General features: G+C 54.8%; 1 protein-coding gene across 1 annotated transcript in view; it reads right to left on the bottom strand.

Moving 5' to 3' along the window:
* Positions 1 to 13,818, bottom strand: part of LOC144488992 (F-box only protein 24-like) — a gene marked incomplete at its 3' end in the record, with an annotated part of 45,227 nt that overhangs the window by 376 nt on the left and 31,033 nt on the right. The window contains exons 3-5 of the mRNA XM_078206951.1: positions 12,636 to 12,874; positions 9,661 to 9,904; positions 2,412 to 2,570 (exon numbers count right to left, since the gene is read on the bottom strand). Coding sequence (XP_078063077.1) covers positions 2,412 to 2,570; positions 9,661 to 9,904; positions 12,636 to 12,874 — 642 coding nt within the window. The remainder of the gene's footprint in view (positions 1 to 2,411; positions 2,571 to 9,660; positions 9,905 to 12,635; positions 12,875 to 13,818) is intronic.

Raw genomic sequence — 13,818 nt, 5'->3', positions numbered from 1 at the left:
AGTTTTGCAGAACCGGTCCCCGCGTTTCCAAACCCCTGGCTCCACATCTGACCCTCAACATTCCAGACTTAGACACAGAGATGGAATCACTCGAGATGCCCGTACACCCGAAACGACAACTGGTGGACAATCCTTGGCAACTCACAAGGCCCCGTGACCACCAGGCATAAGGAGCAGCCGGCGATGGCCCCGTGGGATTATCGCCAGGCTATTCATCCAGAAACTCGGCTAATGTTTCTGGGGGACCCCGGGTTCGAATCCCCGCCACGGCAGGCGGTGGAATCTGAATTCAATAAAAAATATCTAGAATTGAGAATAAGATGACCCATTGTTGGAAAAACCCATCTGGTTCGTTTAGGGAAGGAAATCTGCCGTCCTTACCCGGTCTGGCCTACATGTGACTCCAGAGCCACAGCCAATGTGGTTGACTCCCAACTGCCCTCCAAGGACAACTAGGGATGGGCAATAAATGCTGGCCCAGCCCAGTGACGCCCGTGTCCCACGGATGAATAAAAAAAAGGAGGGGCCATTTGGCCCATCGAGCCTGCTCCACCAGTCAATGAGATAATGGCTGATCTGATGGGATAATCCTCAACTCCACTTTCCCGCCTTATCCCCGTATCCCTCGATTCCCTTACTGATTAACAATCTGTCTGTCTCAGCCTTGAACCCTGACTGACCCGGCCTCTACAGCCCTCTGCGGGAAAGAATTCCACTCCCCTCTGCGGGAAAGAATTCCTCCCCATCTCTGTCCCCAATGGGTGAGCTCCTCTTACTCTGAGAGGACGATATACTGTGGGCAGGATCTAAGGCCTCACTGGTCTCGAAACTGTAAAATCCCGCCCCAGGTCAGCGGACCTTTCCATGCTCCGTCCCTCACGCGCTCCGATTCCGATGGCGGACGGGACAATAAAATTCCGGCCTGTATGTTTTATGAACCGCTCTCTCCACCTTTCCTGCCACCTTCAATAACCTATCCCCACGTCGGTTCCTCTGCTCCTGCACCCCCCCGACAGACCTCTGTCTTACTCCTTCATGCTCACATATCCATGAATGGATGAATCATAGAATCCCTACAGTGCAGAAGAAGGGCATTCGGCCCATCGGGTCTGCACCGACCACAATCCCACCCAGGTCCTATCCCCATAACCCCATATATTTACCCTGCTTATGCCTCTAACCTACGCATCCCGGGACACTAAGGGACAATTTAGCATGGCCAATCCCCCTAACCTACACATCATTGGACACTAAGGGGCAATTTAGCATGGCCAATCCCCCTAACCTGCACATCTTTGGACACTAAGGGGCAATTTAGCATGGCCAATCCCCCTAACCTGCACATCTTTGGACACTAAGGGACAATTTAGCATGGCCAATCCACCTAACCTGCACATCTTTGGACACTAAGGGACAATTTAGCATGGCCAATCCCCCTAACCTACACATCTTTGGACACTAAGGGACAATTTAGCATGGCCAATCCACCTAACCTACACATCTTTGGACACTAAGGGGCAATTTAGCATGGCCAATCCCCCTAACCTGCACATCTTTGGACACTAAGGGACAATTTAGCATGGCCAATCCCCCTAACCTACACATCTTTGGACACTAAGGGACAATTTAGCATGGCCAATCCCCCTAACCTACACATCTTTGGACACTAAGGGACAATTTAGCATGGCCAATCCACCTAACCTACACATCTTTGGATACTAAGGGGCAATTTAGCATGGCCAATCCCCCTAACCTGCACATCTTTGGACACTAAGGGACAATTTAGCACGGCCAATCCACCTAACCTACACATCTTTGGACACTAAGGGACAATTTAGCATGGCCAATCCACCTAACCTACACATCTTTGGACACTAAGGGACAATTTAGCATGGCCAATCCACCTAACCTACACATCTTTGGACACTAAGGGACAATTTAGCATGGCCAATCCACCTAACCTACACATCTTTGGATACTAAGGGGCAATTTAGCATGGCCAATCTCCCTAACCTACACATCTTTGGACACTAAGGGGCAATTTAGTATGGCTAATCCGCCTAACCTGCACATCTTTGGACTATGGGAGGACACCGGAGCACCCGGAGGAAACCCACGCAGACACGGGGAGAACGTGCAGACTCCGCACAGACAGTGACCCAAGCCGGGAATCGAGCCCGGGTCCCTGGCGCTGTGAGGCAGTAGTGCTAACCCACTGTGCCAGCGTGCTACTCACTGGGAGACCCCTTATTTTGAAACTGTGTCCCCTAGTTTTAGTCTGCCCCACAGGGGGGGATACACCCTCTCGGCCTCCATCTTGTCAGACCCACCTCAGGATCTGATAGGTCTCAATAAGATCACCTCTCATTCCTCTGAAGCCCACAGGGTAGAGGTCCACAGTGAGGAGTTACCTGTGATGTAGAGAGCGCTGCTCTGGTTCGAGTGAACCTCCGAGATGGTGATGTGAGGGAGACATTTGGTGATTTTCCGAGTGGAGAGCTGGACAGTGTAGGACCTCGGCTGGTCCAGCTGAGTCTCATTGATAGTTAAGCTGTAAATCTTCCCATCATCTGCAATAAATCGATCAATAAATAATTAAACCAATCAATAAATCAATCGATAAGAGTTGGATTCCTCCGGCTGAACCTGTTCATCAGTGTCTCGCCTTCAGTCAGTCGCTTCCTGCGGGCCTGGGGGGTGGGGAAGGTGGGGGGCTGCGGTGGTCTTTGAATCTTCAGAGGGACAGGGCCTCACTCGGACTCCTTTGGGGGAATCAGGTTCAGTATTGGCCACACCCCGCACACCCCCGCCCCCCTCCCCCTCCCGCCCTGCCTCACCACCAGGAAGGAGGTCCTGGTCCGGGAGGGAGCGCCGCTCTGGACACTGACCTTAAAACGGTCACATTGTGAGGTGCGCACCCCCCTGCTTTTCTCCCCCTCGGATCGAGGAGATTAAGGAGCCATTTCCCGGAGGTTTTGGAGGTGATTCGCGGAGCAGGATTGTGGAAATTAATCTGGTTGCCAAGGCGACTGAAGTGAGATCATTGCCCAGTCAAACACTGCAAACTATTCCATCAAGCTGGGTTGCAGTCTAATGGAATGGACCGAACCCCAACCCCAACACCAACCCAAACCCCAACCCCAACCCCAATCCCAACCCTAACACCAACCCCAATCCCAACCCCAACACCAACCCAAACCCCAACCCCAACCCCAACCCCAATCCCAACCCCAACACCAACCCCAATCCCAACCCCAACACCAAGCCAAACCCCAAACCCCAATCCCAACCCCAAACCCCAACCCCAACCCCAACCCCAACCCCAATCCTAACCCCAATCCCAACCCCAACACCAACCCAAACCCCAACACCAAGCCAAACCCCAACACCAAGCCAAACCCCAAACCCAACCCAAACCCCAACCCCAACCCCAATCCTAACCCCAATCCCAACCCCAAACCCAACCCTAACCCTAAACCCAACCCCCAACCCCCAACCCCAACCCCAATCCCAACCCAACCCCAACCTCAACCCCAACCCCAACCCCAACCCCAACCCCAATCCCAACCCAAATCCCAACCCTAACCCTAACCCTAACCCCAATCCCAAACCCCAACCCCAACCCCAATCCCAATCCCAACCTCAACCCCAACCCCAACCCCAATCCCAACCCTAACCCCAATCCCAACTTCAAATCCAATCCCAACCCTAACCTCAACCCCAACCCCAAACCCAACCCAAACCCCAACCCCAAACCCAACCCAAACCCCAAACCCAAACCCAACCCCCAACCCCAACCCTAACCCTAACCCTAACCCAACCCTAACCCCAATCCCAACCCCAACCCAACCCCAACCCCAATCCCAACCCCAATCCCAACCCTAACCCCAACCCCAATCCCAACCCCAACCCCAACCCCAATCCTAACCCCAATCCCAACCCCAAACCCAACCCTAACCCTAAACCCAACCCCCAAACCAAACCCCAACCCCAACCCCAAACCCAACCCTAACCCTAAACCCAACCCCCAACCCCAATCCCAACCCAACCCCAACCTCAACCCCAACCCCAACCCCAATCCCAACCCAAATCCCAACCCTAACCCTAACCCCAATCCCAAACCCCAACCCCAACCCCAATCCCAATCCCAACCCCAACCTCATCCCCAACCCCAACCCCAATCCCAACCCTAACGCCAATCCCAACCTCAACCCCAACCCCAATCCCAACCCCAACCCCAACCCCAACCCCAACCCCAACCCCAAACCCAACCCAAACCCCAACCCCAAACCCAACCCAAACCCCAAACCCAAACCCAACCCCAACCCTAACCCTAACCCAACCCTAGCCCCAATCCCAACCCCAACCCAACCCCAACCCCAATCCCAACCCCAATCCCAACCCTAACCCCAACCCCAATCCCAACCCTAACCCCAACCCCAACCCCAACCCTAACCCCAACCTCAACCCCAACCCCAATCCCAACCCAAATCCCAACACTAACTCTAACCCTAACCCTAACCCCAAACCCAACCCAAACCCCAACCCCAACCCCAACCCCAATCCCAAACCCCAACCCCAACCCCAACCCCAATCCCAATCCCAACCCCAACCCCACCCCCAACCCCAACCCCAATCCCAACCCTAACCCCAATCCCAACCTCAACCCCAACCCTAACCCCAATCCCAACCCCAACCCAACCCCAACCCAAATCCCCACCCTAACCCTAACCCTAACCCTAACCCCAAACCAAACTCAAACCCCAACCCCAACCCCAGCCCCAACCCCAACCCCAACCCCCCCCAACCCCAACCCCCAACCCCAACCCCAACCCAAATCCCAACCCTAACATAACCCTAACCCTAACCCCAAACCCAAACCCAACCCCAAACCCAAACCCCAACCCCAACCTCAACCTCAGCCCCAACCCCAACACCAATCCCAATCCCAACGCAAACCCCAATCTCAATTCCAACCCCAACCCCAATCCCAATCCCAACCCTAACCCCAATCCCAACCCCAACCCCAACCCCAAACCCCAACCCAACCCCAACCCCAACCCCAGCCCCAAACCCAAACCCTAACCCTAACCCAATCCAACTCCAACCCAAACCCAAACCCAACCCCAACCCCAACCCAACCCTAACCCCAACCCCAACCCCAAATCCAAACCCTAACCCTAACCCAACCCCAACTCCAACCCCAAACCCAAACCCAACCCCAACCCCAAACCCAAACCCCAACGCAACCCTAACCCCAACCCCAACCCCAGCCCCAATCCCAACCCCAACCCCAACCCCAAACCCCAACCCAACCCCAACCCCAACCCAAATCCCGACCCCGACCCCGACCCCTAACCCAACCCCAACTCCAACCCCAAACCCAAACCCAAACCCAACCCCAAACCCAAACCCGAACGCAACCCTAACCCCAACCCCAACCCCAACCCCAAACCCAAACCCCAACCCAACCCCAACCCCAACCCCAAACCCCAACCCAAATCCCGACCCCAAACCCCAACCCCAAACCCTAACCCCAATCCCAACCCAAACCCCAAACCCAAACCCCACCCTAACGCCAATCCCGATCCCCAACCCCAACCCCAAACCCTAACCCCAAACCCAAACCCCAACCCCAACCCCAACCTCAACCCCAACCCCAACCCCAAACCCAACCACAACCTCAACCCCCACCCCAATCCCAACCCCAACCCCAACCCCAACCTCAACCCCAAACCCCAACCCCAACCCCAAACCTTAACCGAACCCCAATCCCAACCCCAAACCCCAACCCCCACCCCAACCACAACCCCAACCCAAACCCCAAACCCGACCCCGACCTCGACCCCGACCCCGAACCCGACCCCGATCCCGACCCCGACCCCAAACCCAACCCCAACCTCAACCCCAACCCCAACACCAACCTCAACCCCAACCCCAACCTCAACCCCAACCCTAACCCTAACCCCAATCCCAACCCCAACTCCGATCCCAACCCTAAACCCTAACCCTAACCTCAACCCCAACCCCAACCCCAACCTCAACCCCAACCCCAACCCCAAGCCCAGCCCCAACCCCAACCCCAAACCCAACCCTAACCCCAACCCCAACCCCAACCCCAACCCCAACCCCAAACCCAACCCAAACCCCAACCCCAAACCCAACCCAAACCCCAAACCCAAACCCAACCCCAACCCTAACCCTAACCCAACCCTAGCCCCAATCCCAACCCCAACCCAACCCCAACCCCAATCCCAACCCCAATCCCAACCCTAACCCCAACCCCAATCCCAACCCTAACCCCAACCCCAACCCCAACCCTAACCCCAACCTCAACCCCAACCCCAATCCCAACCCAAATCCCAACACTAACTCTAACCCTAACCCTAACCCCAAACCCAACCCAAACCCCAACCCCAACCCCAACCCCAATCCCAAACCCCAACCCCAACCCCAACCCCAATCCCAATCCCAACCCCAACCCCACCCCCAACCCCAACCCCAATCCCAACCCTAACCCCAATCCCAACCTCAACCCCAACCCTAACCCCAATCCCAACCCCAACCCAACCCCAACCCAAATCCCCACCCTAACCCTAACCCTAACCCTAACCCCAAACCAAACTCAAACCCCAACCCCAACCCCAGCCCCAACCCCAACCCCAACCCCCCCCAACCCCAACCCCCAACCCCAACCCCAACCCAAATCCCAACCCTAACATAACCCTAACCCTAACCCCAAACCCAAACCCAACCCCAAACCCAAACCCCAACCCCAACCTCAACCTCAGCCCCAACCCCAACACCAATCCCAATCCCAACGCAAACCCCAATCTCAATTCCAACCCCAACCCCAATCCCAATCCCAACCCTAACCCCAATCCCAACCCCAACCCCAACCCCAAACCCCAACCCAACCCCAACCCCAACCCCAGCCCCAAACCCAAACCCTAACCCTAACCCAATCCAACTCCAACCCAAACCCAAACCCAACCCCAACCCCAACCCAACCCTAACCCCAACCCCAACCCCAAATCCAAACCCTAACCCTAACCCAACCCCAACTCCAACCCCAAACCCAAACCCAACCCCAACCCCAAACCCAAACCCCAACGCAACCCTAACCCCAACCCCAACCCCAGCCCCAATCCCAACCCCAACCCCAACCCCAAACCCCAACCCAACCCCAACCCCAACCCAAATCCCGACCCCGACCCCGACCCCTAACCCAACCCCAACTCCAACCCCAAACCCAAACCCAAACCCAACCCCAAACCCAAACCCGAACGCAACCCTAACCCCAACCCCAACCCCAACCCCAAACCCAAACCCCAACCCAACCCCAACCCCAACCCCAAACCCCAACCCAAATCCCGACCCCAAACCCCAACCCCAAACCCTAACCCCAATCCCAACCCAAACCCCAAACCCAAACCCCACCCTAACGCCAATCCCGATCCCCAACCCCAACCCCAAACCCTAACCCCAAACCCAAACCCCAACCCCAACCCCAACCTCAACCCCAACCCCAACCCCAAACCCAACCACAACCTCAACCCCCACCCCAATCCCAACCCCAACCCCAACCCCAACCTCAACCCCAAACCCCAACCCCAACCCCAAACCTTAACCGAACCCCAATCCCAACCCCAAACCCCAACCCCCACCCCAACCACAACCCCAACCCAAACCCCAAACCCGACCCCGACCTCGACCCCGACCCCGAACCCGACCCCGATCCCGACCCCGACCCCAAACCCAACCCCAACCTCAACCCCAACCCCAACACCAACCTCAACCCCAACCCCAACCTCAACCCCAACCCTAACCCTAACCCCAATCCCAACCCCAACTCCGATCCCAACCCTAAACCCTAACCCTAACCTCAACCCCAACCCCAACCCCAACCTCAACCCCAACCCCAACCCCAAGCCCAGCCCCAACCCCAACCCCAAACCCAACCCTAACCCCAACCCCAACCCTAACCCCAATCCCAACCTCTACCCCAACCCCAACCCCAACCTCAACCCCAAACTCTAACCTTAACCCAACCCAAACTCCAACCCCAACCCCAACCCCAACCCCGACCCGAACCCTAACGCAAACCCGAATCCAAACCCTAACCCTTACCTGAACCCTAACCCTAACCCTAACCCCAAACCCAAATCCAACCTTAACCCAAACCCTAACCCTTACACAAACCCCAACCCCAACCCTAACCCTAACCCCCACCCCAACGCCAACCCTAACCCGAACCCTAACCCGAACCCTAACCCTAGCACTAACCCGAACTCTTACCCGAACCAACCCTAACCCTAACCCACACACTAACCCCAACCCCAACGCCAACGCCAACCCTAACCTTAACCCTAACACTAACCCCAACCCCAACCCTAACCCTAACACTAACCCAAATACTAACACGAACCAAACACTCACCCTAACTCTAACCCAAATACTCACCCTAACTCGAACCAAATACTCACCCTAACTCTAATCCAAATACTCACCCTCACCCTAACCCAAATACTAACCCTAACTCTAACCCAAATACTAACCCTAACTCTAACCCAAATACTCACCCTAACTCGAACCAAATACTCACCCTCACCCTAACCCAAATACTAACCCTAACTCTAACCCAAATACTAACCCTAACTCTAACCCAAATACTAACCCTAACTCTAACCCAAATACTAACCCTAACTCTAACCCAAATACTAACCCTAACTCTAACCCAAATACTAACCCTAACTCTAACCCAAATACTAACCCTAACTCTAACCCAAATACTCACCCTAACTCTAATCCAAATACTCACCCTAACTCGAACCAAATACTCACCCTCACCCTAACCCAAATACTAACACGAACCAAACACTCACCCTAACTCTAACCCAAATACTCACCCTAACTCGAACCAAATACTCACCCTAACTCTAATCCAAATACTCACCCTCACCCTAACCCAAATACTAACCCTAACTCTAACCCAAATACTAACCCTAACTCTAACCCAAATACTCACCCTAACTCGAACCAAATACTCACCCTCACCCTAACCCAAATACTAACCCTAACTCTAACCCAAATACTAACCCTAACTCTAACCCAAATACTAACCCTAACTCTAACCCAAATACTAACCCTAACTCTAACCCAAATACTAACCCTAACTCTAACCCAAATACTAACCCTAACTCTAACCCAAATACTAACCCTAACTCTAACCCAAATACTCACCCTAACTCTAATCCAAATACTCACCCTAACTCTAATCCAAATACTCACCCTAACCCTAACCCAAATACTCACCCTAACTCTAACCCAAATACTCACCCTAACCCTAACACTGACCCAAACACAAACTCTGCCACTGACGCTACATCTGACCCTAGCGTGAACCTTAACCCTGAACCCTAATGTGAAACATTAGTGTCGTTCCAACAACTGGTTTCTAATTGGCTCGAATTACAGGAACCAGAATTTGCATTGCCATGAAGAGATAATGCAGAGATGTTTAAAACCCGCCCCACACCCCCCACACCCCCCCGAACACACACACACACACACACACAGACACACAGCGTCTCGGGTTGATGCCAGTATAATGCAGCAAGCTCTCGATGACCCACATTGTCAGGAGCGGGTCATACTGACCTGTTAACAACAGCAGAGAACGTTCGGTCTCCTGACCCACCAACTTAATCTTCTTAAATCGCATAGAAGAGTGAAAGGTCATCTTGAACACCCGCTGGCCACTGGACTGTAGGTATACCTCCACGCAGTCACATGTGTGCATGCTATCACTGGGGTCTTGGGTCACCAAAGGCGGAATGTCCCTTGTACCCAACACGTATAAATATTTCCGATATATCGTATCATTCCTCGGGTCAGTGCCAAACTAGGAACAAAAGAGGAACTTTTAGCAACAAAACGCAAGGGAACATTCCCAGGACAGGTACAGCACGGGGTTAGATACAGAGTAAAGCTCCTTCTACACTGTCCCCCATCAAACACTCCCAGGACAGGTACAGCACGGGGTTAGATACAGAGTAAAGCTCCCTCTACACTGTCCCCCATCAAACACTCCCAGGACAGGTACAGCCCGGGGTTAGATACAGAGTAATGCTCCCTCTACACTGTCCCCATCAAACACTCCCAGGACAGGTACAGCACGGGGTTAGATACAGAGTAAAGCTCCCTCTACACTGTCCCCATCAAACACTCCCAGGACAGGTACAGCCCGGGGTTAGATACAGAGTAATGCTCCCTCTACACTGTCCCCATCAAACACTCCCAGGACAGGTACAGCACGGGGTTAGATACAGAGTAAAGCTCCCTCTACACTGTCCCCATCAAACACTCCCAGGACAGGTACAGCACGGGGTGAGACACAGAGTAAAGCTCCTCTACACTGTCCCCATCAAACATTCCCAGGACAGGTACAGCACGGGGTTAGATACAGAGTAAAGCTCCCTCTACACTGTCCCCCATCAAACACTCCAAGGACAGGTACAGCACGGGGTTAGATACAGAGTAAAGCTCCCTCTACACTGTCCCCATCAAACACTCCCAGAACAGGTACAGCACGGGGTTAGATACAGAGTAAAGCTCCCTCTACACTGTCCCCCATCAAACACTCCCAGGACAGGTACAACACGGGGTTAGATACAGAGTAAAGCTCCCTCTACACTGTCCCCCATCAAACACTCCCAGGACAGGTACAACACGGGGTTAGATACAGAGTAAAGCTCCCTCTACACTGTCCCCCATCGAACACTCCCAGGACAGGTACAGCACGGGGTTAGATACAGAGTAAAGCTCCCTCTACACTGTCCCCATCAAACACTCCCAGGACAGGTACAACACGGGGTTAGATACAGAGTAAAGCTCCCTCTACACTGTCTCCATCAGACACTCCCAGGACAGGTACAGCACGGGGTTAGATACAGAGTAAAGCTCCCTCTACACTGTCCCCATCAAACACTCACATGACAGGTACAGCACGGGGTTAGATACAGCGTAAAGCTCCCTCTACACTGTCCCCCATCAAACACTCCCAGGACAGGTACAGCACGGGGTTAGATACAGAGTAAAGCTCCCTCTACACTGTCCCCATCAAACACTCCCAGGACAGGTACAGCACGGGGTTAGATACAGAGTAAAGCTCCCTCTACACTGTCCCCATCAAACACTCACAGGACAGGTACAGCACGGGGTTAGATACAGCGTAAAGCTCCCTCTACACTGTCCCCCATCAAACACTCCCAGGACAGGTACAGCACGGGGTTAGATACAGAGTAAAGCTCCCTCTACACTGTCCCCATCAAACACTCCCAGGACAGGTACAGCACGGGGTTAGATACTGCGTAAAGCACCCTCTACACTGTCCCCATCAAACACTCCCAGGACAGGTACAGCACAGGGTTAGATACAGAGTAAAGCTCCCTCTACACTGTCCCCCATCAAACACTCCCAGGACAGGTGCAGCATGGGGTTAGATACAGAGTAAAGCTCCCTCTACACTGTCCCCATCAAACACTCCCAGGACAGGTACAGCACGGGGTTAGATACAGAGTAAAGCTCCCTCTACACTGTCCCCATCAAACACTCCCAGGACAGGTACAGCACGGGGTTAGATACAGAGTAAAGCTCCCTCTACACTGTCCCCATCAAACACTCCCAGGACAGGTACAGCACGGGGTTAGATACAGAGTAAAGCTCCCTCTACACTGTCCCCATCAAACACTCCCAGGACAGGTACAGCACGGGGTTAGATACAGCGTAAAGCTCCCTCTACACTGTCCCCATCAAACACTCCCAGGACAGGTACAGCATGGGGTTAGATACAGAGTAAAGCTCCCTCTACACTGTCCCCATCAAACACTCCCAGGACAGGTACAGCACGGGGTTAGATACAGAGTAAAGCTCCCTCTACACTGTCCCCATCAAACACTCCCAGGACAGGTACAGCACGGGGTTAGATACAGAGTAAAGCTCCCTCTACACTGTCCCCATCAAACACTCCCAGGACAGGTACAGCACGGGGTTAGATACAGAGTAAAGCTCCCTCTACACTGTCCCCATCAAACACTCCCAGGACAGGTACAGCACGGGGTTAGATACAGAGTAAAGCTCCCTCTACACTGTCCCCATCAAACACTCCCAGGACAGGTACAGCACGGGGTTAGATACAGAGTAAAGCTCCCTCTACACTGTCCCCATCAAACACTCCCAGGACAGGTACAGCACGGGGTTAGATACAGAGTAAAGCTCCCTCTACACTGTCCCCATCAAACACTCCCAGGACAGGTACAGCACGGGGTTAGACACAGAGTAAAGCTCCCTCTACACTGTCCCCATCAAACACTCCCAGGACAGGTACAGCACGGGGTTAGATACAGAGTAAAGCTCCCTCTACACTGTCCCCATCAAACACTCCCAGGACAGGTACAGCACGGGGTTAGATACAGAGTAAAGCTCCCTCTACACTGTCCCCATCAAACACTCCCAGGACAGGTACAGCACGGGGTTAGACACAGAGTAAAGCTCCCTCTACACTGTCCCCATCAAACACTCCCAGGACAGGTACAGCACGGGGTTAGATACAGAGTAAAGCTCCTGTCACTCACATCTTTAACATTGCGACACAGGACAACATAACGGCAGGCTCGCTTCCACTGGATCTGCCCGAGGGTGGAGGAGACCAGGGCGTTCTTCAGGAAGAACAGGGTCCCGTTGTAATCCAGGATGAAGACATTGTCCTTGGTTGGGATGAATTTGCGGTATCCGTGCGAGAGGTGCGGGGCCACCGTCCGGCTGACTGCCTTCCTGCGGCCTCCGAAGGTCTGGAAGAACAGGCCCTTGGTATCTGTGTGGGGGAAGGAGGGGGCGACAGAACCGTACGGGGTGTCAGCGACACAGAGCGATGGGGGGGCGACAGAACCGTACGGGGTGTCAGCGACACAGAGCGATGGGGGGGCGACAGAACCGTACGGGGTGTCAGCGACACAGAGCGATTGGGGGTGGGAGGGGGAACCGTACAGTGCGTCAGCGACACAGAGCGATGGGGGGGCGACAGAACCGTACGGGGTGTCAGCGACAGAGCGATGGGGGGGTGGGGGAACCGTACGGGGTGTCAGCGACACAGAGCGATGGGGGGGTGGGGAACCGTATGGGGTGTCAGTGACACAGAGCGATGGGGGGTGGGAGGGGGAACCGTACAGTGCGTCAGCGACACAGAGCGATGGGGGGGCGACAGAACCGTACGGGGTGTCAGCGACAGAGCGATGGGGGGGTGGGGGAACCGTACGGGGTGTCAGCGACACAGAGCGATGGGGGGGCTGGGGAACCGTACGGGGTGTCAGTGACACAGAGCGATGGGGGGGCGACAGAACCGTACGGGGTGTCAGCGACACAGAGCGATGGGGGGTGGGGAACCGTACGGGGTGTCAGTGACACAGAGCGATGGGGGGGCGACAGAACCGTACGGGGTGTCAGCGACACAGAGCGATGGGGGGGTGGGGGAACCGTACGGGGTGTCAGCGACACAGAGCGATGGGGGGGTGGGGAACCGTACGGGGTGTCAGCGACACAGAGCGATGGGGGGTGGGAAGGGGAACCGTACGGGGTGTCAGCGACACAGAGCGATGCGGGGGTGGGGGAACCGTACGGGGTGTCAGCGACACAGAGCGATGGGGGGTGGGGAACCGTACGGGGTGTCAGCGACACAGAGCGATGGGGGGGCGACAGAACCGTACAGTGCGTCAGCGACACAGAGCAATGGGGGGGCGACAGAACCGTACGGGGTGTCAG

The sequence above is a fragment of the Mustelus asterias genome, unplaced genomic scaffold (genome assembly GCF_964213995.1).
Source record: "Mustelus asterias unplaced genomic scaffold, sMusAst1.hap1.1 HAP1_SCAFFOLD_1911, whole genome shotgun sequence".
NCBI lineage: Eukaryota > Metazoa > Chordata > Chondrichthyes > Carcharhiniformes > Triakidae > Mustelus > Mustelus asterias.
This window is presented reverse-complemented; position numbering and strand designations above follow the sequence as displayed.